Source organism: Pan paniscus, chromosome 11 (genome assembly GCF_029289425.2).
Source record: "Pan paniscus chromosome 11, NHGRI_mPanPan1-v2.0_pri, whole genome shotgun sequence".
NCBI classification, from domain to species: domain Eukaryota; kingdom Metazoa; phylum Chordata; class Mammalia; order Primates; family Hominidae; genus Pan; species Pan paniscus.
Genome location: NC_073260.2, coordinates 8,175,828 through 8,202,676, shown reverse-complemented (window position 1 = coordinate 8,202,676; position 26,849 = coordinate 8,175,828). Strand labels below are relative to the sequence as shown.

The following is a 26,849-nucleotide window of genomic DNA, read 5'->3' as shown; positions in this document are numbered from 1 at the left end:
TAACAAACCAGATGTTTGCACAAGCCCCAAGCCCCGAAGCATCCTAGATCCCTCTCTTCAACAGTACCTGTCCCCAGTCCAGGCTGGCGGGAGGTCTTGTCAGCTCCACCCTCTGCTGTGTCACATGTCATAAGCCCACAGCTCTGTCCCCCTGCTAGCATCCTGTGTCAAGCTGTTGCACCTCTCACCTTGTTAACCTCTCGACTACTCTCTCTGTTATCCCTGCTCTACATAGCAGCAAGAGGGATCTTTTAAATCATAAAGGAGATTTAAACTCTTGTAAAACACCAGTAGTAGCTTTCCAACACGTTTAGAATAGAACCCAAACTCCTTGGTGTGACCTTATGTGACCTACCCCGGCCTGCCTTCCTGACTCTACCCCTGCCCTCTACAACGCCTCCCCTGACTTCACAGAGCCTACATTTACTTTTTTTCTTTGCTAAGGTTTCTCCTGCCTTGAGACCTCTGCACTTGCCTTTCTTGCTGCCTGGCAGGTGCTTCCTGAAGATCTCATAGCTTGCTTTCTGCTTGCAGCCTCCGTTCAGATGGCAGCCCGCAGTGAGGGCTTTCTTGGCCATCGCATCTGAAGTAGTGCCCTTTTTTATTCTCTTTATGTTTCCCTGTTTGTTCTCCAACTGAAATTATCAGATGTGTTTATATTTTATTATTCAGCATGTCCCGGTAGGAGGTAAGTTCCATGAGAGTTGGGCCCTCATCTACTTGTTCACCTCTACCTGCACTGTCTAGAACATGCCTTACACAAAGTAGAGACCCTATAAATAAGGATTAGTTACAATGAGTGAAGAAATAATTACTGTGTTACAGGAGCGCCACTCCCTGTAATAGGCACTGATATAATTGCTTGTAGAAGCTATGACTTGTAGTATAGGATCAGTTTTTAAACCTTTTGCCTTCCATTTCAGGCAAAGTCACTTCAGCCTGCTGTTGCAGAAAAGCAGGGACATCAGTGGAAAGATTCAGATCCTGTAATGGCTGGAATTGGGGAGGAGGTAAATTTGTTTCCTGAGGGTGTTTTTCTGAAAGTAGCTGACAGACTTGGATGGGTCAGAGTGCCAACCCCTGTATGACTAGTTAGTTCATTCTAGCGCTGAAGCATGGCCCATCCCAGCAGTCTGAGCAGTTAGTAAGCACGATAGCAGTGACATTACTGTTTGTCCTTCAGACTGAGTAGTTCCTCACTTGTGGCTTCTACAGATTGCACACTTTCAGAAGGAGTTGGAAGAGTTAAAAGCCCGAACTTCCAAAGCCTGTTTCCAAGTGGGCACTTCTGAGGAGATGAAGATGCTGCGAACAGAATCAGATGACTTGCATACCTTTCTTTTGGAGATTAAAGAGACCACAGAGGTTTGTGTTTATGGATACTTTTCCTGAGTTGAATTGCATTTAACAATTTTTTTCTCCTAGTACTCCATGGGGTTATGTACTTTATTTTTTCAAGGACCACCAGTGTTGTTTTTTTAACGTGGCTGAGTAGCTTGCCTAGAATCCCTGAGTTCAAATCCTACCTTCAGCACTTAATAAATTATGTGACTTTGGGCAAGTTAACCTTGTTACTCTATTTTTCAGTTTTCTCATCATAAGATGGAGTAAGTTTCTACCCCTTTGACGCATACTGTGCACTGCATAAAATTTATTATAATTGTTAATTTAATTTAGGTATATTTGAAATTTTACTATCTCAAATAGTGTTCGATTTTTAAAAAAGGATATTTTAGGACATGCAGTATGAAAATATTAAATGTTGGGTGTTAATAGTGTTAATTATTGTAACCATTATTACTACTTACTGTGTGCCAGGCACTGTGCCAAACACATCACTTGTATTATCTCACTGAATCCTCACAACTTTGCTGTGTCATACATAGTGTTACCCTATTTTGCAAGTCAGGAAACTGAGGCTTAGGTAAATTTGTCAAAAGTCACCCACTTAGCAAGTGGTAGTGCCAGAATTCTGCTTCAGACTGTCTGATTCCAGAGTTCGGGTCTTAAATAGTGTGTTTGGAAAGAGGCAAGTTCTTTAGAGTGTTAGCAGTAATTATCTTCACATAGTAGTATTAGAGCTACTGTCTTTGTATTTTCTGCATTTTCAATCATTAGAATGTATTTTTTTAATGGGGATGAAAAATAAATATAAAAAAAGAACATTAGTGTCTTTCTAAACAGTTAAATTCTTTTTTTACGTGAGTTAAATATGTTCAGATGTTCATTCTGTTCAGTGAGTGTTTGAGAAACACCACCTTCCTTGATCCAAACAGAAAGATTTGGACTTAACAACTTTTTGTACCAACACATTATTGTACTTTTTCTAGTCGCTTCATGGAGATATAAGTAGCCTGAAAACAACTTTACTTGAGGGCTTTGCTGGTGTTGAGGAAGCCAGAGAACAAAATGAAAGAAATCGTGACTCTGGTTATCTGCATTTGCTTTATAAAAGACCACTGGATCCCAAGAGTGAAGCTCAGCTTCAGGTAGGAGATCTATGTAAATCTGTTTAAAAGATTTAAAAACAAGCTCATGTAACAATTGCTACCTCTTTTTGCATATAGATTTGGATGATGGCTCTTTTTGAAGTTGTTGATTTTCTGCTTATAATTTACCACATTTCCCGTAAACTTCCTTAACTGTGGCAAACAGTACACTTCATGTAATTATGTAATTTTTTTCACTTAAAACATAGATTTTTTTTTAAGTACTTTTTTTCTTGAGACAGGGTCTTCTCACTCTGTTGCCCAGGCTAGTGTGCAATGGTGTGATCCCAGCTCACTGCAGCCTTACTTCCTGGGCTTACATGATCCTCCTGCCTCAGCCTCCTGAGTAGCCAGGACCACAGGCATGTGCCACCACACTTGGCTAATTTTTAATATTTTGTTTGGAGAGACAAGGTGTTACTATGCTGTCCAGCCCGGCTGGTCTTGAACTCCTGGGGTCAAGCAGTCCTCCTGCCTTGGCCTCCCAAAGTGGTGGAATTACACGTGTGACTGGCCAAAATTTTTTATTAAACCTTAAGCTTAATAGAGAATACTCTGTTGAAACATGTAAGTTGAATTATAAATAAATAATAATTATAACTAAATAATAAAAATAATAATTATTAAAGTGGCAACTATTTCTTGAGTGCCATTTAATCTGCTAGGTGTTTCTTATGCATTATTTCTAGCCTTCAAAGCCAGCTGCTCTGCAAGGTAAGAGTTACTGGTCCCTGTAGCCCATTATACAGGTAACTGGAAATTAAATTTCATAGGCTAAGTAGCTTGTCCAAAGTCATGTTGGCTAGGAAACGGGGAACCAGAATTGAAACCTCCATTTGCCTGAGCTCTTTTCTGTATGCTACACTTAACTTTTCTCTTGAATTTTTTTTTTTTTTTTTTTTTTTTTTTTGAGACTGAGTCTCGCACTGTCGCCTGGGCTGAAGCGGCACCATCACAGCTCACTGCAGCCTCAACCTCTGGGCTCAAGTGATCCTCCCACCTCAGCCTCCCACATAGTTGGGAGTACAGGTGTGTGCCACCACACCCAGCTGATTTTTAAATTTTTTGTAGAGATGGGATCTCACTACATTATCCAGGCTGGTCTCGAACTCCTGAGCTCAAGTCACCCTCCTGTCTTTGTAATCCCAAAATTCTGGGGCTACAGGTGTGAGCCACCATTCTTAATTATTCTTAATCTCTGCTTTTGCTAATCGGATTTTGCTTTCCATCTTTCAGTGTACACCGAATCATTGTGTCACTGGCCTTAGTGTGGGGGTCCTCTTCTGCTATCTCACATTTGTCTGGAATTCCAGCGGGAAGCGTTCACTGGCATCTCTGGTCTTCCTCATGACATCTGTGGGGTTTGCAGGTGTGATGAATCATTCTTGCCTCAGAGAATTTGAGGCCTCAAACTTTATTGTTCCCCAGTGTTTCTGTCCCACACCTGGTCAACTTACTGAAAATTAAAAAAAAAAAAGAAAAATGATTCCTTCTTCAAGAAAGATTGCAGAGCCCTTGCTGTGATCTGCAGCCCTCTGGTATTCCTGATGCGTCCTCTTTCCACTGTGGATATTACCTCTCAGCAAGAGAGTGCTGCCTGCCTACTGCTCATCAAATTACAGGCATCTGCTCTGCATCCGAGCTACATGTTGTTCCTATGTGCCTTTCTACCTCTTTCTCTATTGACAAACTAAGAGGAAAGCATACAGCTTTAGGGGGACACTTATTCAGGAGGGAATAATTTTCTTTTTTCATGGTGCTAAGTAGATAATACTAGTTAGCATGTATTGAGTGTTTACTATGGACAATGCACAGATGATGAAACCAAGATAACTGAAACTGCCCAGGTTTTACCACTAATAAACCTTGAAACCATGAACCTGGGCAGTCTGACTCAAGAGCCTGTGCTTGTACTCAAGAGTCTGGTTTACAGTTCATGCAGGTTTACAATTCACTCGGGTTTGCAATTCCTGCAGTTGGGTAAGTGACAGAGAGAAAGACGAACCTGTAAATGTAGTGTGGGATATGTTGCTATGGGACCACAGGTGAGGGAGCAGCCGAGCCAGAGAAAAGAAGTATTTGTGATAGGCTTTAAAAGAAGAATTGTTTTTGGCTGGTGGGCACAATTGGGAGGGCATTCCAAAGAAACAGCAGCAGCTAACGCAGAGGTGTGGTTGTATCTGAAGTGATCAAAGGAAAGAGCCTCCTGTAGTCATCAAGTATTGAGTTGAAAGTTACATTTGCCACTAAGGTTACTTCTACTTCTCTTGAATCAGCTTGGCTCTTTTAAAATTACATTTTCTCTTTTTCAGATAGGACATAGACCCTTATCCACAAATTAATTTTTTTTTTATTTTAAAAATTTCAATAGTTTTTAGGGAACAAGTGGTGTTTGGTTACATGGATAAGTTCTTTAGTGATGATTTCTGAGATTTTGGTGCACCCATCACCCAAGCAGTGTACACTGTACCCCAATGTGTAGTATTTTAGCCCTTACCGCCCTCTCTCCTTTCCCCCCAAGTCTCCAGAGTCCATTGTATCATTCTGTCTGTCTGTCTGTCTGTCTGTCTGTCTGTCTATTTATTTATTCATTCAGAGACAGTCTCACTCTGTCACCCAGGCTGGAGTGCAGTGGCGTGATCTTGGCTCACTGCATCCTCTTTCACCATGTTGGCCAGGCTGGTCTTAAACTCCTGACTTCAAGTGATCTGCCCGTCTTGGTCTCCCAAGGATTACAGGCTAGGATTACAGGCGTGAGCCACCGCGCCTGTTCCGTTGTATCATTCTTACCCCTTTGCATCCTCATAGTTTAGCTCCTGCTCATAAATGAGAACAAATGGTGTTTGGTTTTCAATTCCTGAGTTACTTCACTTAGAATAATGGTCTCCAGCTCCATCTATGTTGCTGCAAATGCCATTATTTCATTCCTTTTTATGGCTGAGTAGTAGTAGTGTGTGTGTGTGCGCGCGCGCGTGCGTGTCACATTTTCTTTATCCACTCGTTGATTGATGGGCATTTGGGCTGGTTCCATATTTTTGCAATTGCGAATTGTGCTGCTGTAAACATGCGTGTGCAAGTGTCTTTTTCATGTAATGACTTCTTTTCCTCTTGGTAGATACACAGTAGTAGGATTGCTGGATCAAATGGTAGATACTTTTAGTTCTTTAAGAAATCTCCATATTGTTTTCTATAGTGGTTGTACTAGTTTACATTCCCAACAGCAGTGTAAAAGTGTTCCCTTTTCACCACATCCACACCAACATCTATTATTTTTTGATTTTTTAATTATGGCCATTCTTGCAGAAGTAAGACGGTATTGCATTGTGGTTTTGATTTGCATTTGCCTAATAATTAGTGATGTTAAGCATTTTTTTGGATGTTTGTCAACCATTTGTATATCTTTTAAGAATTGTCTGTTCATGTCCTTAGCCCACTTTTTGATGGGATTGTTTGTTTTGTTCTTGCTGATATGTTTGAGTTCCTTATAGATTCTGGATATTAGTCCATTGTCGAATGCATAGTTTGTGAAAATTTTCTCCCACTCTGTGAGTTGTCTGTTTACTCTGCTGATTATTTCTTTTGCTGTGCAGAAGCTTAATTAAGTCCCATCTATTTACCTTTTTGTTGCATTCGCTTTTGGATTCTTGGTCATGAACTCCTTGCCTAAGTCAATGTCTGTAAGAGTTTTTCTGATGTTATCTTCTAGAATTTTTATGGTTTCAAGTCTTAGATTTAAGTCTTCGATCCATCTTGAGTTGATTTTTGTATAAGGTGAGAGATGAGGATCCAGTTTCATTCTTTTACGTGTGGCTTGCCAATTATCCCAGCACTATTTGTTGAATAGGGTGTCCTTCCCCCACTTTATGTTTTTTGTTTGCTTTGTTGAAGATCAGTTGGCTCTAATAATTTGGCTTTATTTCTGGGTTCTCTGTTCTTTTCCATTGGTCTGTCTGCCTATTTTTGTCCCTGTACCATGGTGTTTTGGTGACTATAGGCTTGTAGTATAGTTTGAAGTCAGATAACGTGATACCTCCAGATTTGTTCTTTTTGCTTATTCTTGCTTTGACTATGTGGGCTCTTTTTAGTTTTATATGAATTGTAGGATTGTTTTTTCTAGTTCTGTGAAGAATGATGATGGTATTTTGATGAGAATTGCGTTGAATTTGTAAATTGTTTTTGACAGCATGGTCATTTTCACAATATTGATTCTACCCATCCATGAGCATGGGATGTATTTCTGTCTTTTTTTTTTTTTTTGAGACGGAGTCTTGCTCTGTCACCCAGGCTGGAGTACAGTGGCACGATCTCGGCTCACTGCAAGCTCCACCTCCCGGGTTCACGCCGTTCTCCTGCCTCAGCCTCCTGAGTAGCTGGGACTACAGGCACCTGCCACCACGCCCGGCTAATTTTTTGTATTTTCAGTAGAGACGGGGTTTCACTGTGTTAGCCAGGATGGTCTCGATCTCCTGACCTCATGATCCACCCGCCTAGGCCTCCCAAAGTGCTGGGATTACAAGCATGAGCCACTGCGCCCGGCTGAGCGTGGGATGTATTTCTGTTTGTTTGTGTCGTTTCCATTTGTGTAGTCTATGATTTCTTTCAGCAGTGTTTTGTAGTTTTCCTTGTAGAGGTCTTTTGCCTCCTTGGTTAGGTATCTTCCTAAGTTTTTTTTGTTGTTGTTCTTTTTTTTTTTTTTGCAGCTATTATAAAAGGGGTTGTTGTTTATTTGATTCTCAGCTTGGTCGCTGTTGGTGTATAGCAGTGCTACTGATTTGTGTACATTGATTTTGTATCCTGAAAGCTTACTGAATTCATTTATCAGATCTAGGACCTTTTTGGATGAGTCTTTAGGGTTTTTTAGGTACATGATCATAACATCGGCAAACAGCGACAGTTTGACTTTCTCTTTATCAGTTTGGACGCGCTTTATTTTTTCTCTTGTCTGATTGTGCCAGCTACACAAATAATTTTGAAAATACATTTAAACATAATAAGATCTCTCTACAGATATAAACTGCTTTTCCTAGTGTATAGCACATTATCTCCATTTGTAGACATACTTAATTGAATGCCTCAGTTTTATTTTATTTTTTTTTAGGAGACAGAGTTTTGCTATGTAGCCCAGGAGTGCAAAGGCTATTCACAGGCATGATTATGGTGCACAAAAGCCTCGAATTCCTGGGCCCAGGTGATCCTCCTAACTCATCCTCCTGAGTAGCTGGGTCTACAAGTGTACGCTACCACGTCTAGCTGTTTTTTTTTTTTTAATTTTAGACACGGTCTTTCTCTGTTGCTTGGGCCAGAGTGTGTGGTGCGGTGGCACGATCCTAGCTCACTGCAGCCTCGAACTCAGGCTCAAGTGATCCTTCTGCTTCAACCTCCTAAGTAGCTAGGACTACAGGCACACGCCACCATGTCTGGCTAATTTTTAAAATTTTTGTAGAGATGGGGCCTTGCTGTGTTGCCCAAGCAGGTCTTGAACACCTGGGCCCTAGCACTCCTACTGATTTGGCCTCCCAAAGTGCTGAGATTACAGGTGTGAGCCACTGTGTCTGGCGTTTTTTTTTGTTTGTTTGTTTGTTTTGAGAGAGAGTCTCACTCTGTTGCCCAGGCTGGAGTGCAGTGGTGCGATCTCAGCTCACTGCAACCTCCGCCTCCTGGGTTCATGCAGTTCTCCTGCCTCAGCCACCTGAGTAGCTGGGATTACAGGCGTGCACCACCACTCCCAGCTAATTTTTGTTTTTTGTGTTTTGTGTTTTGTTTTGGAGACAGGGTCTCACTCTTTCACCCAGGTTGGAGTGCAGTGGCATGATCTCAGCTCACTGCGACTTCCACCTCCCAGGTTCAAGAGATTCTCCTGCCTCAGCCTCTGGAGTAGCTGGGATTACAGGCGCGCGCCACTACACCCGGGTAATTCTTGTATTTTTAGTAGAGATGGGGTTTCACCATGTTGACCAGGCTGGTTTCAAACTCCTGGCCTCAAGTGATCCACCTGCTTTGGCCTCCCAAAGTACTGGGATTACAGGCATGAGCCACTGCACCCAGCTCTAATTTTTGTATTTTTAGTAGAGATGGGGTTTCACCATGTTGGCCAGGCTGGTCTTGAGCTCCTGACCTCGAGTAATCCACCCGTCCTGGCCTCCCAGAGTGCTGGGATTACATGCATGAGCCACCATGCCCGGCCTGTTTTTTTGTTCAGAGACAGAGTCTTGCTCTGTTGCCCAGGCCGGAGTGCAGTGGCGTGATCTCAGCTCACTGCAGCCTCCGCCTCCTGTGTTCAAGTGATTCTTGTGCCTCAGCCTCCGAAGTACCTGGGATTATAGGCGTGCATCACCATGCCCAGCTAATTTTTGTATTTTTAGTCAAGGCGGGATTTCACCATGTTAGCCAGGCTGGTCTGGAACTCCTGACCTCAAGTGATCTGCCCACCTCGGCTTCCCAAAGTGCTGAGATTACAGGTGTGAGCCACAGAGCCCAGCCACCTGGCCTGTTTTTAATTTTTGAGAATCAAGTTGCATAGCCGTGAAGGTTAACAGTCGCCCAAAATTTAAATAAAATTATTGCAGGCCTATAATAAGTTAAATAGCTAAAATTTTAAATAATGACAGATTCAGTTTTTAGTGCCGATAGTGTTCTTTGCTTTTGCAAACAAATGAGTATTTCTCAAATGGGAAGATGACTTATATGTTCTATGCTGTGAATAGATAGGTTTAGAATTACTTTCAGCACCGTTTTGTCTCCATTACAGTTAATTTTATGGGTGGGAGAGCAAAATCTAAATGGATGCACTGTCTGAGTACCAGAATGGAATGGAAAATTCCCAGACCATGGAACTGAGAAATGAGAATTAAGCAAGAACATTTGTTCCCTGGGGGCCTACGCAGCCACACCCATTCTGTTTCCCTTTTCATTGTGCCACCTCTGCCTCCTGGGTTCAAGTGATTCCCCTGCCTCAGCCTCCTGAGTAGCTGGGATTACAGGCACCTGCCACCCTGCCTGGCTAATTTTTGTGTTTTTAGTAGAGACGGGGTTTTACCATGTTGGCCAGGCTGATCTTGAACTCCTGACCTCAAGTGATCTGCTTGCCTCAGCCTCCCAAAGTGAGGAGCCACCACTCCTGGCCAATTTTGTTTTTCATTTTAATTATAAAGTTTTTTTATGTAACTTTTTTATTTGTATACATTATTAGAGACAGAGTCTTGCTATGTTGCCCAGGCTGATCTTTAACTCCTGGCTTCAAGCAGTCCTCCTGCCTTGGCCTCCCAGGGTGTTGGGATTATAGGCCTGAGCCACTGCACCCGGCCTCATTTTAATTATATAGTTTTAAAAATCGTATTAAAACCTATTCTGTTTTCCTTGTTCATTATGGTTCTTAATATAGAAGTATTTTAGAATTCTTTTGACTGTTTTGATACATCTTCCCCCAAACTATCAGAAAAACAAGTTATTTGCCTTTTAATTTTTTTCTTATAGGAAATTCGGCGCCTTCATCAGTATGTGAAATTTGCTGTCCAAGATGTGAATGATGTTCTAGACTTGGAGTGGGATCAGCATCTGGAACAAAAGAAAAAACAAAGGTGAATGAGATCTCTCATCTGCAATGTGTTGGAATAGATATTGCTATTGCCATTTTAAAAAGGTTATTTAGGAACATATGAAAATCCCCGGCCGGGTGTGGTGGCTCACGCCTGTAATCCCAGCACTTTGGGAGGCCGAGGCGAGTGGATCACCTGAGATCGGGAGTTCGAGACCAGCCTGACCAACATGGAGAAACCCTGTCTCTACCAAAAACACAAAATTAGCCGGGCATGGTGGCACATGCCTATAATCCCAGCTACTATGGAGGCTGAGGCAGGAGAATCGCTTGAACCCAGGAGGCGGAGGTTTCAGTGAGCTGAGATCGTGCCACTGCCCTCCAGCCTGGGCAACAAGAGCGAAATTCCCATCTCAAAAAAAAAAAAAAAAAAAAAACAAGAAAGAGAAAATCTCTACAAAACGTTCATTCTTTTTAACAGTCATTCTACTTGAAATATTTTTCTACAGAAACAACAAATGATACTCAGTAATTTACGTAAAATAATTTATATTGTAGTATAATTTATGATAGTGAAAAATCGGATTCAGCCTAATTATCTAAAGGTACAGGAGTGGCTAAATAAATATGGTCGCTTTTTTTCTTAACTACAGAATACCCTGTAACCATTGACTAGCATGTTCTCCAATAAATTATTTAATATATTGAATACATATTCTATGTTCTACAAAATGTATGAATATATAACTATTTCGCTATAATTATTAGATGTAATATAAAAATTAAGTAAAAAGACAAAAGCATATTGGCTAATAAGAATGTGGAGGTACAAAAGTAATAGATGTAACAAAATATTCGTAGTTATATCTGCAAAACGGGATTAAGGAGAATTTTCCGTAATACTCTTCTGTATATTTCAAATTTTCTTTTTTAGAAAACATTTGTAATTAGTGTGGATAATTAAAAAGATGAGAGAAATGATGGCAAAGTAATGGGAAAACCTTTTAGCATAGTTTTTTATCCCTAGATATTTGGTTTTAAGCCACATGTTTTCCACAAGGAGTAGAATGTCATGCACCATGAGAGCATGAAGTGCCCATTAGAAATTTGAAAAATGAATCAGCCTGAAATGTTAGATTTCTGAAACACCTACACTTGATTAATGATTAGCTAGCCCTGTATGAAGACAAACCAAGAAATGGTCTATTTGATGTACTTTTCAGTGGGACAACCTGGGTGTGATATCAGGGACAGGACTATAATATGCTTATAATTTAGTAAGCACAATTCAATAAATTACATTGTGTTATGTGGAGAAAGGCTAAAAATCCCAACTGGAGGACCCTCAGCTTGCAGCATAGATAGGTATAGGGAGATAGAAGTGAGAAGCTCTCCTCCCCCACTATCTAAGGGGAGAATTCTGTGGCCTGTGGACTGGAGCACTTGTCTCCATGGGCAGTGGGGCCCCATTAGAGAACTAGCTCACACACCTGGTTCTGATTCATGTTTAACCATATGGTTTGCTTTCCCACAAGGGAAACAATGGGCTAACCTGACAGTGGGTACATTCTGCTCTGCTCAATGGTTGTATTTCTTTTTGGTAATTAACAAGTTAGCCTTGTAAGAAAGTGCATGATGCTTAAAGAGAAGCCCAGCTTTTTTTTCCTTTGTAACAATTCTGTGGATTTACTACTTATGCTTTTCTGAGTTCTCTTTCTGCAGAGTTCAAATTCTTAAATCTGTACAATTTTCTATTTTGATAGCACTTCTCTGTTTTAGGGCCATCCCTGAATATTACCTTGAACCCTATTGAAATGCCTTTTCTTTTTTTTTTTTTTGAGACTGAGTCTCGCTGTGTCACCCATATTGGAGTGCAGTGGCGCGATCTTGGCTCACTGCAACCTCCGCCTCCGGGGTTCAAGCAATTCTCCTGCCTCAGCCTCCTTGAGTAGCTGGGATTACAGGTGCGTGCCACCACACCTGGCTAATTTTTGTATTTTTAGTAGGGATGGGGTTTCACCATGTTGGTTAGGCTGGTCTCCAACTCCTGACCTCGTGATCCACCTGCCTCGCCCTCCCAAAGTGCTGGGATTACAGGCGTGAGCCACCGCGCCTGGCCTGAAATGCCTTTTAAAAATTATATGTTGAACTACCTTGTTACCAGAGGCAGTCATTCAGTCAGCCCTGAACTCAAAGAGATAATGGGAAAAAGGGAAATAAATCCAGAGGTTTCTGTTTAGCAAGCATTTTTCGTTCCATGATTTGTGTTGAGGCAAAATATACATAGAGTCACTTGTTGCTTAACATGCGTTCTGAGAAGTTCATTGTTAGGCGATTTTGTCATTATATGATCATCATAGAATGTACTTACACTATGTGTACTTATGACCTAGATGACATCGCCTATTGCACACCTAGGCGCTTATGGTGTATAGCCTGTTGCTCCTAGACCACAGTACCATACAGCAAGCTTGTCCAACCCACGGCCTGCAGGCTTCATGTGGCCCAGGACAGCTTTGAATGCAATCCAACACAAATTCGTAAACTTTCTTAAAACATTCTGAGATTTTTTGTGATTTTTTTTTTAAGCTTATCAGCCAGCATTAGTATATTTTATGTGTGGCCCAAGACAATTTTTCCTCCAGTGTGGCCCAGGGAAGCAAAAGATTAGACACCCCTGCTGTACAGCATGGTTTTGTACTGACTACTATAGACAATTATAACACAAATCACTAGGCAATAGGAATTCAGCTCTACTGTAATCTTATAGGATCATCGTTGTATATGCAGTCCATCATTGACCAAAATGTCGTTATGTGGCACATGACTGTATTGACATACCATAGCAAAGAAAATTTGGTTTATAACTGATGTGGGATTATTCCTTTTGTTTTTATATGTATGATTTTTCCTATCCCCTCTGCAAATTAATGCAGTCAGAAAAAAATTTCAAAGCTACTTAAAGATTTCTACTGAAAAGCGGAAGCAAATAGACCTGTCGCCCTCTACAGTCAGACCTACTTCCCAGAGGCAGCTACTGTTGTCTCTGTCTTGTTTTAGTTCTTTTGAACAGGTTACCTTCCTGATGCTAAATCTTATGCTGTCCCACTATTTCTTGACAATAGTGTGAAGAATTAACTGACTCCCATAGACTTCCAGTGAACCTTTTTTTTTTAATTGAATATAATTTACATTCAGAAAAACAGATAAATTCTAAGTAGAAAGCTGACTGGCTTTTCCCCTGTTCCTGACTCGCACCTCACTCCTGCCCTTTTCTTCCCAGGGCCTCTCTCAGGTTTCACCTAATGTATGCTGTCCTTTGCTACAGGACTGGCCTGCCTGTTTCCAGCTGTTTTCTCCACATTCCATTTTATCTTCATTAGGCTTTCATCTCCTTTTTATTTTCTAGTAATTTCTTAATGGTTCTTGTCCAGTGCTGGTTCTCCATTTTATCATTTTCACTGTTACCATTGTAGTCTTGTTTGTTTTTTTACTGGGAGATTCCTTTACTTGAACCATTCATGTTTAATTCTTTTCTCATTGTTGTCAACAGGCACCTGCTTGTGCCAGAGCGAGAGACACTGTTTAACACCCTAGCCAACAACCGGGAAATCATCAACCAACAGAGGAAGAGGCTGAATCACCTGGTGGATAGTCTTCAGCAGCTCCGCCTTTACAACCAGACTTCCCTGTGGAGCCTGTCCTCGGCTGTTCCTTCCCAGAGCAGCATTCACAGGTGTGGAGAGGACTTGCACTCAATAAATATGGGTGAATGAATGCATGAACATTTAGGGAGTCTCAGAGTGGTTCAGATATGGGTTTGCAAGTGACTCTGTGTCTCTCACCTGTGTAATCCTGGTCAGGGTCCCACCCTCTCTGATCCTTTGTTTCTTTGCCTAAAAAATGAGGATGACAATACCTGCTTCGTGGGATTGTTGGAGAGTTAAATTAAGTCTGTAAAATATTACACTGATGAAATGGGTGCTGAATATATCACAGCAAGTGATACACCATAGTAACAGTGTCATGGTTTGATTGAAAATCAGCTGATAGGATTAAGTTGACTGACTTGTTTCTGAAGCCCAGATTTGCCATTCTGCTTGAATGGGGGGACTTTCAGACCCTGGCAGATTGACAGTTTGCCTTGAGTTTACCAAAATGGTTTTGTGTTTATGCTTTTAGGCCAAATGTATAAATTTTAATTACTTTTTCTACTGAGGCACCATCATGTTGTGTTTGAGGTGGAGATGGTATATAATATGATTGTGATCTCACTTCTTTTAGATTAATTCCGTCAGTTGGTCAGATGGCATGTTTATATATTGAGGATATTCTCATGTCTTGCATTTATATTTAAGAGGATAGTGTACCCCCGACAGCCTCAGATCTTTCAGCTCCTAGTTGGTCTGTATCTAACACTGTTCTGTTTCAGTTTTGACAGTGACCTGGAAAGCCTGTGCAATGCTTTGTTGAAAACCACCGTAGAATCTCACACCAAATCCTTGCCCAAAGTACCAGGTAATTGCATCCTTCCCAGTCTTTTAACTCCCTTTATTCTCTTCCAAGTACTGATATCTTAAAAACTGAGTCTTAATCATTTATGGGTTTATGGATTTCTTGCAGCCAAACTGTCCCCCATGAAACAGGCACAACTGAGAAACTTCTTGGCCAAGAGGAAGACCCCACCAGTGAGATCCACTGCTCCAGGTAAAGAGAACCAGTAACTGGGCCTGTACATAGTGATAGGGTGCGGTAGGGTGTGTGTGTGCGCGCGCGCACATGCATGTGTGCACGTGTGAGCTAGGGTGCTGTGTATGTGTGTGTAAGTGTGTGTGTGTTGGTTCTTAATAGGGGATAGAGAAAATGTCTCCAGAATCTGTTGTTAATCTGAATAGTGGAATAAGAACCAGCTTATATATACTTGATGAAGCAGCAAAGTAGTCGTTTTGGCTTTTACACTGTTTTCTGCAGTCCTCAAGTTTTATGGCACTGATTCACAAGGGTTTGAGATAGGCTGAGCTGGATCCTAGCCTCTGCTTTAGCCAGAGAAGGTTTACTTTTCTGATTTGTGTTGGGTTTTGAGTAAGTTTGCATCTGGGAAAAAGGTTTTTAAAAAAATAAATAAATAATAGAAAAAAATAAAAGACGGAGTCTCCCCATGTTGCCCAGGCTGTTCTCAAACTCCTGGGTTCAAGTTATCCTCCTGCCTCAGCCTCCCAGAGTGCTGGGATTACAGGTATGAGCCACTGTGCCTTGCCGAAAAAGGCTTCTTTTATGAAAAAAGAAGAAAAAAATAAGATTAAGCAATGTTGATTAAAAATACTTGCTTAAAAATACTTGATTAAAGAAGCCATAAATTTTTTTCCCATTACATTACCTAGATAATAACTTCAATTTAAAGAAAAATGTGTGACAAACAATTTTAGGCATAACTGCTTTGTTTTAGTATCCATATCCAAATTTTTCTTTGAGATTCTGTTTTCAGTTAAAATTTTTTTATGCCAATAACAAATGCTTTTGGTAATCAGAATAACTGAAAGAAATTTAATCTTACTGATTTATTTTTCTGTACTCACATAGAGCTAAATTAGATAAATAATAGTCAGAGACAAGTTAATTTTCAAATAAATTTTTTTTACCTAAAGAATACATTCTCTTGGTAGGTCATTGGGAAAAATATGGAAAGTATAAAGGAGAATAAAAAATATTAGCTGAGTGCGGTGGCATGCACCTGTAATCTTAGCTCTTCAGGTGTCTGAGGCAGGAGGGTTGCTTGAGCCTGCAGCTGCAGTGAGCTATGGGCATGCCACTGCACTCCAGCCTGAGCAACAGAATCTCTAAAAAAAATTAAAAAGTTAAAAAATTACTCTCTCTCAACCCAGATATGGCCTCACTTAGTTATTTTGGTTTAGTTCCAAAGTTTTTTCTTTGCATATGTAAATCTGATTTATTTTAAAATGAAATTGAGATTATAACAGTTTTGTGTCTTGATTTTTTTCTAATTTAAAATTCATGAGCCCTTACTATTAAAAAAAAAAAAAACAAAATAAATGCTGGTGGTGAAGATATGGCAAAAATGGAAGCTTTGTGCACTATTGGTGGGAATGTGAAATGGTAAAGCCACTGTAGAAAACAGTTTGGTGGTTCCTCAAAAAATTAAAAATGTGATTACTGGATGATCCAGCAATTTCACTTCTGGGTATATACCCCAAATAATTGAAAATAAGGTTTCAAAGAGATACTTTTGTATCCATGCTCATGACAGCATTATTGGTAATAGCCAAGAGGTGGAAACAGTGTGTCTGTTAATGAATGAATGGATAAACAAAATGTCTGTCTATACAATGGAATATTATTCAGTCTTTAAAAAGGAATTTTTGACATGTTACAATATAAGTGAACCTTGAGGACATTGTGCTAAGTGTCCTCAAATAGACAAATACTGTATGATTCCACTTATATGAAGTATCTAGAGACATCAAATTCATAGAGATGGAAACAAGAATAGGGGTTGCCTGAAGGACTGAGGTGGGGGGTCATGGGGAGTTATTATTTAATGGGTATAGAGTTTCAGTTTTGCACAGGGAAAATAGTTCTGGAGATGGATGGTGGTGATGATTACACAACAATGCGAATGTACTTAATACCAGTGAACTGTGTACTTTAAAACACTTAAGATGGTAAATTTTATGTTACATTTTACCAAATTTTAAAAATTGGAAAAAATATTTAAACTTAAAATCTTAACCTTTTCCTCTGCCTTCTGTGTTTAAATATTCTTTGAACACGTGCCTTATAAAGACAGCACAATATTTCCTTGTATTAGAAGGCCATAATGCCTGTTGCTAATCTTGTTACCAAAATTTTCTCAGAACGTCTTTGTTCACAAATCTTTAGCCCACATCAGATTATATATTTAGATAGTCCTTACAAGTGAGATTTATGTAATTTACTTATTCATTCATTCAATAAATACGATTGCCTAGTTTGATCCAATCAGTGGTAAATAAGAGAAACATGGTCTCTGCCCACATGAAGCTTTTCATTTAAGAGGAGGAATTCAGACATTAAGCAGATAACTGCACATGATACTCATTTAATGTTAGTATGCATGCTGGGAAGAATAACTCAGCATGTAAACACTTTGAATTTTTAAAATTGTGAAAAACAACACACATTAAGTGCACAAAACAAAAACGTATATCCCTGTAGCCTCTACCCAGGTCAAGAAACAGAATATTGCCGTTTTTTAGAAGCCCTCTTGCATACCCCAGTTTTCCTTCCTCCCGTAAGGCACGATTATATGGGCTTATGTGAGAGTTTTGCCTTTGCCTTTTTTTTTAATTTGACATTTTTTGTTATTTTTAATTTATTATTTTGAAAAAATTGGAACTTCCAATTGCGAGTACAGTAAGCACCCACTTACCCCTCACCCATATGTTTACTACTGTTTGCCACAATTGTTGCTGAACTATCTGAGAATAAGCTGAAGACAACGCCCCTTATTCCTAAATATTTCAGCATGTGTCCTCCCAAGAACAAAGGTGCTCTCTTACACACCATAATACAGTTTGCAGGTTCAGGAAATTTAACGTATACAGTTATCTCATATACAGTTGATACTCAAATTTTGCTGGCTGTCCCACTTACCCCTACACGTTGATTGGATCTAGGATCCAATCCAGGATTCTGCATTGCGTAAGTTGTCATTCTCTTTAGTCGCCTTTTCTTTGTTTTCCTTCAGAGCTTTACTATGTAAGCATACCTCCCAAAACACTATAATTTGGTTTTGCCTGTTTTTGCATACCACATAAATCCATTCACGTAGTCTCTGAATGGGCTTCTCTTGTTCCACATCAGGCTTGTAAGATCCATCCGTGTTGTTGCCTCTAGCTGTTATTTTAGTTGCTCTGTATAGGATTCTATTGTATGAATATGCTGTATTTGTTTATTCATTTTCCTGTTGGACATGTGCTGCTTTCAGTTTATAGCTATTACAGAAAAGGTTCTGAATATTCCTGTGTGTGTCTCTCGGAGCACATGTGTACTTTTCATTTGGTTACATAGCTAGGAGTGGCATTGTTGGCTCATAGTCTGTCCATATGCTCAGCTTTCATGGACTCTGCCAGGCGGTTTTACTAAGTGGTTGTACTTTATCATCAGTAAATGAGTGTTACGGTTGTTCCACATCTTTGCCAAACTTGATATTGTCGGTCTTTTTTCTTTTAACTATTCTGGTAGGACTCTTTTGTAAAATGTTTTAACCATTTGGATATCTTCTTTTGTGGAGTACCGAATTAAATCTTTTGCTCATTCATTTATTATTGAATACTCTGTCTTATTGATTTGTAAATGTTTTTATCAATTCTGGAGACCAGCCTTTGTTGGTTTTGTGAGTTGCAGATACTCACTTTGCCTTTTTGTCCTCTTAATTATGTCTTGGTGAACAGAAGTTCGTTTTTGTTTTTGTTTTTAGAAACAGACTCTTGCTCTGTTGCCCAGGCTGGAGTGTAGTGGTGCAGTCATAGCTCACTGCAGCCCCATCCTCCCTGGCTGAAGCGATCCTCCTGCCTCAGCCTCCTGAGTAGCTGGGACTATAGGCACAGGCCAGGCCACCATGCCCAGATAATTTTTTTAGTTTTTGTAGGAACATGGTCTTGCTGTATTGCTCAGGCTGATCTTGAACTCCTGGCCTTACGTGATCTTCCTGCCTCAGCTTCCCAAAGCGCTGGGATTACAGGTGTGAGCAACTGTGCCCAGCCTGGTGAGCAGAAGTTCTTAATTGTAAAATAGTGAGATTTATCAGCCTTTTCTTTTATAGTTAGTACTTTTTGTGTTCTGTTAAAGAAATCCTCTATCTGTAGGTAATGAAAGTAGGTATGTACCTTTATTATCTTCCAGAAACATTAAAGTTTGTCTTTCACAATTGGATCAACTTTATTGAGGTATAATTTACATATAAAACTCACCTGCTGGTAGCTGGATGCTTTTTGCTAAGTTTACAGAATTGTATACCCATCACCACATTTCAGTTCTAGAACATTTCCATCACTTAAAAAGTTTCCCCAAGCTTGTTTGCAGTCAATTCTTGTTCTACCCAAGCAACCACTGATCTGCTTTCTTTCTTCTTGGATCTGCCTTTTTAAAGAAATTGCATATATTATGGAGTCTGATAGTGTTTGGGTTTAGGTTCTTTCACTTAGCATGTTTTTGTTGTTCACCCATGATATGTACCATGTATCATTAGTTCATTCCATTTTGTCATTGAACAGTATTCCACTGTATATCTATATTTTGTTCACCCTATCAATAATTGATTTTTGTGTGTGATATAAGGTATGGCTCACGTGTCATTTTTTTGTGTTTGGATATCTGCTTGTCCTAACACTATTTATTGAAAAGACTCTCCTCCCTGCTTAGCAGGGCCACTTTTATTATAAATCGTTTATCCGTATACATGTATGTTTGTTGGTCTCATACACTGATTAGAAAGCACTACTGCCACACTGCCTTAATTAGTGCTCAAATAAGTCTCAATACTGTTGCTAGATTCTAGAGGTGTTCTGTCCAATATGGTATTCTGCTTACATTGTTTTTTTTTTTTTTTTTTTTTTTTTTTTTTTTTTTTTTTTTGGAGACAGAATCTCGCTCTGTCGCCAGGCTGGAGTGCAGTGGCACGATCTCAGCTCACTGCAACCTCTGCCTCCTGGGTTCAAGCGATTCTCCTGCCTCAGCTTCTTAAGTAGCTGGGACTACAGCTGCATGCCACCATGCCCAGCTAATTTTTTTGTATTTTTAGTAGAGATGGGGGTTTCACCGTGTTGGCCAGGATGGTCTCGATCTCCTGACCTTGTGATCCGCCTGCCTCGGACTCCCAAAGTGCTCGGATTACAGGTGTGAGCCACCACGCCCAGCCTCTGCTTACATTTAAATTAAATAAAATTGCAAGGCAAGGTGGTGCATGCCTGTAATCCCAGCTGTTTTGAGGAGGCTGAGGCAGGAGGATCACTTGAGCCCAAGAGTTCGAGACCAGCCTGGGAAAGGAGTGGTGAGACCCTGTCTCAGATAAATATATAAATTTTAAAAAGAAAAATAAGTAACATTTAAAATTTAGTTTTGCAATCCCAGTAGCCACATTTCAAGTGCTCAGTAGGCACATGTGACTAATGGCTACTGTAATGGCAAACACGTATGAAGAACATTTCATCATTGCAGAAAGTTCTACAATTCAGAGTAGGGGTTGGCAGATTTTTCTGTAAGGGGCCAGCTGGAGAATAGTTGAGGTTTGCAGGTGCTGTGGTTTCCATTGCACCTACCTAACTCTGCTGTTGTAATGGGAAAGCAGCCACAGACCATGTGATGAGAGGGGCATGTCTGTGTTTCAGCAAAACTTTATATTTCTGCAAAGAGACAGCTGGTCTATGGTTGTAGTTTTCTGACCCCTGCTCTAGAATGTTTTGGCTTTCTTGGTGTTTTACGTTTTCATATTAACCTTAAAATTGTCTTGTTAAATTCTACCTCCCTGTACCTAGAGTAGTCAAAACCATAGAGACAGAACTAGAATGGTGGCTGCCGGAAGCTGGAGGAGGGAAAATGGGGAGTTAGTGTTTCATGGGGATGAAGTTTCAGTTTGGGAAGATGAAAACGTTCTGGAGATAGATGGTAGTCACGGTTATACAACATTAGGAATGTATTTATACCATGGAACTGTACACTTTAAAATGTGACTGTGGTGCATTTTATGTTATGTATATTTTACCACAATAAAAAAATAAAAAAATAAAAAAGAAGGGAGGCAGGAGAATCGCTTGAACCCGGGAGGCAGAGGTCGCAGTGAGCCGAGATCATGCCGTTGCACTCCAGCTTGGGCAACAAGAGCGAAACTCCGTCTTTAAAAAAAGAAAGTCTTGGGAGAGGAATTTTGCCTTCCTCGGCCTTCAAAGGAAAGTTGAGATTTTTATTGGAATTGTATTGAGTCTCTAGATCAACTTGAGAATTGACATTTGTGCAGTAGTGAACTCTCAGTTCCTGAACTGGGTACAATTTGTATATTTGGGTGTTCTTTAATTTCTCTTAATGTTTTCTGCATAGGAGACATGCACATCTTTCGTTAGATTAATTGCTAAAAATTTAATTGCAAAAATTTGTTGCTCTTATAATGGTAGATTTTTTTTCCTTAAATTTTATGGTTTATGTTGGATGTAGTATAGAGAAATACCGTTGATTTATGTATATTTACTTACAGCCAACAACCTGGCAGAATTCATTTATTCTAACACGTCTGTAGCTGTTTCTTGGCCTTGTAACTATGGAAACAATGAAATCCTCCATGGATACTAATGGTGACGTTTCTGCCTTTCCAGTCCTTTTGTTATTATTATTATCATTATTGTTATTATTATTATTATTTTACCTTACTTCACTGGCTAGAACCTCCAGTGCAGCGTAAAAGTGTCGTGTAGCTATCCTTGATCTCAAAAGGAGCACTTTCTGTAGTTCATCCTGAGATGTGAGGTTTGCTGCATCTACTGAGATGATCATATGACTTTCTATCCTTTTGTCACCCCACCCTCCCTGCCCTCAGTCATGTAGCTTTCTACCTTTCCTTATCTGACGTAGAGTGTAAACGGAATAAGATTCTTTAAATTTCAGTGGGACCCTCTTTCTAATGCCAGGCAGTTAGCTGCATCCTTGATCACAGCAGAGAGCAGCACCCATTAATGGTGGAGGCAGCACCATTGGCATAGTGAGCAGTCCATGCCCCATGCTTCTGTGAATGAGCATGCCCATTGCATCTTTCAGTTGATGGTAAATTGCCTCAGAAAGGTGAAGGAAGGAACTAAGAGTACCCTCATGTTACATAGGACCTTGGAGGTTACATAGTTATTCCAGTGTCTCTTTCTGTCTAGTTCTTGAAGGTGATGTGATTATTTGAGTCATCTTTTATTGTTACTATCAGGAACTATAATAGGATTTTAGAGAAATTATGGAGAGAAATTTGGCCCCAAGAAAACATGGGTTTGTATTAGTTTCCTATGGATGCCGTAACAAATTATCACAAACCTAGCGGCTTAAAACAGTACCTAGTTGTTATCTCACAGGAAGATTTTCTTTTTTTTTTTTTTTTTGTTATACTTTAAGTTTTAGGGTACATGTGCACAATGTGCAGGTTAGTTACATATGTATACATGTGCCATGCTGGTGTGCTGCACCCATTAACTCTTCATTTAGCCTTAGGTATATCTCCTAATGCTATCCCTCCCTCCTCCCCCCACCCCACAACAGTCCCCAGAGTGTGATATTCCCCTTCCTGTGTCCATGTGTTCTCATTGTTCAATTCCCACCTATGAGTGAGAACATGCGGTGTTTGGTTTTTTGTCCTTGCAATAGTTTACTGAGAATGATGATTTCCAGTTTCATCCATGTCCCTACAAAGGACATGAACTCATCATTTTTTATGGCTGCATAGTATTCCATGATGTATATGTGCCACATTTTCTTAAACCAGTCTATCATTGTTGGACATTTGGGTTGGTTCCAAGTCTTTGCTATTGTGAATAATGCCACAATAAACATACGTGTGCATGTGTCTTTATAGCAGCATGATTTATAGTCCTTTGGGTATATACCCAGTAATGGGATGGCTGGGTCAAATGGTATTTCTAGTTCTAGATCCCTGAGGAATCGCCACACTGACTTCCACAATGGTTGAACTAGTTTACAGTCCCACCAACAGTGTAAAAGTGTTCCTATTTCTCCACATCCTCTCCAGCACCTGTTGTTTCCTGACTTTTTAATGATTGCCATTCTAACTGGCGTGAGATGGTATCTCATTGTGGTTTTGATTTGCATTTCTCTGATGGCCAGTGATGGTGAGCATTTTTTCATGTGTTTTTTGGCTGCATAAATGTCTTCTTTTGAGAAGTGTCTGTTCATGTCCTTTGCCCACTTTTTGATGGGGTTGTTTGTTTTTTTCTTGTAAATTTGTTTGAGTTCATTGTAGATTCTGGATATTAGCCCTTTGTCAGATGAGTAGGTTGTGAAAATTTTCTCCCATTTTGTAGGTTGCCTGTTCACTCTGATGGTAGTTTCTTTTGCTGTCTCACAGGAAGATTTTCTGTGATGATGGAAATGTTCTGTATCTTTGCTGTCCAACAGGGTAGCTACTAGCCACATGTGGCTGTAGAGTACATGAAATGTGGATAGTGCAATCGAGGAATTGATTTTTCATTAATTTGCTTTTGATTACTTTAAATTTAAATAGCCACATATGGCTACTGGCTACCAAATTGGCTAAGACAGCCGTAGCACATAGCATTGGTTTTTAGTGGCATTTGTTTATGTTATACTTACATTATGACAATAAAATCTTGCAGAGCCATGTGCACATGGGACACAAAAGTCAATAAATATTTGCAGAGCCGTGTTAAATAACTTGGGGAGGGAAGAAAAAGGGCTAGATTATTTTGTTTGGTTTTTGTTTTTTCCAATATACAGGAAGTATTCACTTGCATTCTGAAATTTATGATAGAAAGTTAACATGACATAAAGCCTTACTCTTCGAAGTCTAAACAGAAGGCCGGGATTCAGTTCAATTCAATTCTATTTTCTCTTTTGGGTTTTTCTTGTTGTTATTTGAGGAGTCGTCTCACTCTGTCGCCCAGGCTGCAGTGCAGTGGTGCAATCTGGGCTCACTGCAACCTCCACCTGCCGGGTTCAAGCGATTCTCCTGCCTCAGCCTCCTGAGTAGCTGGGAGTACAGGTGTGCACCACCACGACTGGCTAATTTTTGTATTTTTTAGTAGAGATGGGGTTTCACCATATTTGCCAGGCTGGTCTTGAACTCCTGAGCTGGTGATCTGCCCACCTCAGCCTCCCAAAGTGCTGGGATTACAGGCTTGAGCCACTGCACCCAGCCTTTTTTTTTTTTTTTTTTTTTTTTTTTGAGACAGGGTTTCACTCTGTTACCCTATTTTTTGTAGAGACAGGGTCTCACTATGTTGCCTAAGCTGGTCTTGAACTCCTGGCTTCAAGCAGTCCTCCTTCCTCAATCTCCCAAAGTGCTGGGATTATAGGCCTGAGCCACTGCACCCAGTCTCTTGTATTTTTTTTTTTAAACCTAATTGTCTGAATCAGAAGAATCATTAGATTTATCTGGAAATGTTCGAGACACTCAGGACCGAGGACATTCTTTCTATTCCATTTTGCGTTGGACCTGTTCTTAGAAGCTTATCATTGGAAGGTGACAGTAATGGTGTGATTGTTCACCCTACCATGGAAACTTGCCTGTTACATTTCTAGTATATTATTATTATACTAGTGAGGGCTCCAGGCTTCTACTTTGACACCAGCATTAATTCTGTCTCTTACTTTTTCACATTCTTTTAACAGCCCCAAGATGTTCTCGTTCACACACCGCAGTTTCTCAAATCCCCATCTGAGCAAAGACCCAAAACCATTTTTGTTCACATTTGACAATACCTGCTCCCACTTAAAATAAGTAATAATTAAATCATTTTACAAGTTGAGTATTTTTTTTTTATCAACAGTGAAAATTACTTAGCTTTTGGGCTTGCTTTGAGTTGTCTAAATTGTGTTTTGTTTGGGGCTTTTGTAGCCAGCCTGTCTCGATCAGCCTTTCTGTCTCAGAGATATTATGAAGACTTGGATGAAGTCAGCTCAACGTCATCTGTCTCCCAGTCTCTGGAGAGTGAAGATGCACGGACGTCCTGTAAAGATGAGGAGGCAGTGGTTCAGGCCCCTCGGCACGCCCCCGTGGTTCGCACTCCTTCCATCCAGCCCAGTCTCTTGCCCCATGCAGCACCATTTGCTAAATCTCACCTGGTTCATGGTTCTTCACCTGGTGTGATGGGAACTTCAGGTAAGTAAACAGTGGGAAAGCAAACTGTTTTTCCCTATGATGTTTCTAACTAATGAAGGAATTGTAACTGGGTCTTATACTGTCACACCAATATGGTGGTTGCCTCCAGCCCACTTTTTTTTTTTTTTTTTTTTTTTTTTTTTTTGAGGTGGAGTCTCACTCTGTTGCCCAGGCTGGAGTGTAATGGCACGATCTAGGCTCACTGCAACATCCACCTCCCGGGTTCAAATGATTCTCCTGCCTCACCCTCCCAAGTAGCTGGGATTACAGGCGTGCACCACCACGCCTGGCTAATTTTTGTATTTTTAGTGGAGACGGGGTTTCACCATGTTGTGTTGGCCAGGCTGGTCTCAAACTCCTGACCTCAGGTGATCCACCTGCCTTGGCCTCCCAGAGTGGCAGGATTACAGGCATGAGCCACTGCACCTGGCTGCTCAACTCACTTCTGCTTATATTCTAGAAATTAGAAGACTGATTGAAAAGATGTGTGTTCCCCTTGAAAGCAGTTGCTAGGCCATTGTGAGGAAGGAGATGGCTCTCCAAGTTTATGCGCTATAACAGTTTTTCTGCTGAGCCAGCTTGTTTTTTAAAACAGGTCTTTTTCAGAAGTAAAAGGGGGCTGTTTGCTTCAGTTATAAAGCAACATCCACACTCATCTTTTAAATCCTGGCTCATTTCAGCCTGACTTGTGGCATATTCTGCCTCAGAACTCACCAGCTCTGATGCTTGTGGTCAGTATTGGCTCACTGTACTGACAGGTGTTGTGCCCCCACACTTTCAGTACAGTGTCAGGGCTTTGCATCAAAGTGACTTCCAGCAGAGAAAAATACCAGTGTTAGGTACTAGAATGAAGAGAATTTGTGAGAGGGGATCAGGGAATTGGTCTATGTTGGTATAAAAGTTATATCTCAATCAGTATCAGGAAATGATGATGTATCTTAGTAGAGGTGGGTAGGCAAATTTCATGCGATAACTGAAAGATATAGATGCCAGCCTGTTAGTTTACTGGTACTTTTCTATGTTAACGCTAATTTTAGCATTTTCCCTGCAGTCGAACATAAAGAATTTACCAATTTAACCTTTTGTATTTTCCTGTTCTCTCACCCACTCACACTTAATTTTTCTTTTCCTCTTAGTGGCTACATCTGCTAGCAAAATTATTCCTCAAGGGGCCGATAGCACAATGCTTGCCACGAAAACCGTGAAACATGGTGCACCTAGTCCTTCCCACCCCATCTCAGCCCCGCAGGCAGCTGCCGCAGCAGCACTCAGGCGGCAGATGGCCAGTCAGGCACCAGGTAAAAGCTGTAGCCCCATACCTGTACAGAGGCTGATTATGAGCTGTCTGAGTCACAGGCCAGGACAGCAGGTGGCAAGAAACAGTGGGCTCTCTTTGGTGCCCTTCAGAAGAGAAGATTGATGTGACAGTCCTCTCCCCTTTGTGGAGAGAGTTCTAAGAAAGCAGAGACTAGGTCTGAAAATCTTTGCTTTTAAGGGGAGGGATTAGAACTGCCACATTTAGTTAAGGTGGAAATCAGTGGGGTTTGTTTTTTTTTTAAACAAAATTGCTAATCCTACTTTTGAATAATGTCTGCTTAGAGCCCTAAAATTATAACCTTTGAAATTCGATCATCGAATAACACTAGCGTCATCTCTTAGTATCTTACAGATTGCAGCTACCCCAAGAAGTAGGTATTTGAATGGCTATTTTGGCTGGGCATAGTGACTCATGCCTGTAATCCCAGCACTTTGGGAGGCTGAGGTGGGAGGATCACTTGAGGCCAGGAGTTTGAGACCACCCTTGGCAACATAGTGAGACCTCATCTCTAAAACAGAACAAACACAAACAAACAAAAAGAATGACCATTTTGTGTTTGAGTAATCTGAAGTTCAGAGAGGTGAAGGTTATCCCACCAATAAGTAGCAGAACCCAGACTCTAACCCT

At 40.5% G+C, this 26,849-nt stretch overlaps 1 protein-coding gene across 7 annotated transcripts in view; it reads left to right on the top strand.

The window, feature by feature from the left end:
• NUP214 (nucleoporin 214) overlaps positions 1 to 26,849 on the top strand; it is a 109,883-nt gene that overhangs the window by 24,542 nt on the left and 58,492 nt on the right. For all 7 annotated transcript variants that reach the window (XM_008975944.5, XM_003822384.6, XM_055117570.2 and 4 more), the window contains exons 15-23: positions 924 to 1,010; positions 1,216 to 1,365; positions 2,331 to 2,489; positions 9,963 to 10,066; positions 13,577 to 13,759; positions 14,456 to 14,541; positions 14,647 to 14,730; positions 24,641 to 24,904; positions 26,041 to 26,202. In XM_008975944.5, coding sequence (XP_008974192.2) covers positions 924 to 1,010; positions 1,216 to 1,365; positions 2,331 to 2,489; positions 9,963 to 10,066; positions 13,577 to 13,759; positions 14,456 to 14,541; positions 14,647 to 14,730; positions 24,641 to 24,904; positions 26,041 to 26,202 — 1,279 coding nt within the window. The remainder of the gene's footprint in view (positions 1 to 923; positions 1,011 to 1,215; positions 1,366 to 2,330; positions 2,490 to 9,962; positions 10,067 to 13,576; positions 13,760 to 14,455; positions 14,542 to 14,646; positions 14,731 to 24,640; positions 24,905 to 26,040; positions 26,203 to 26,849) is intronic.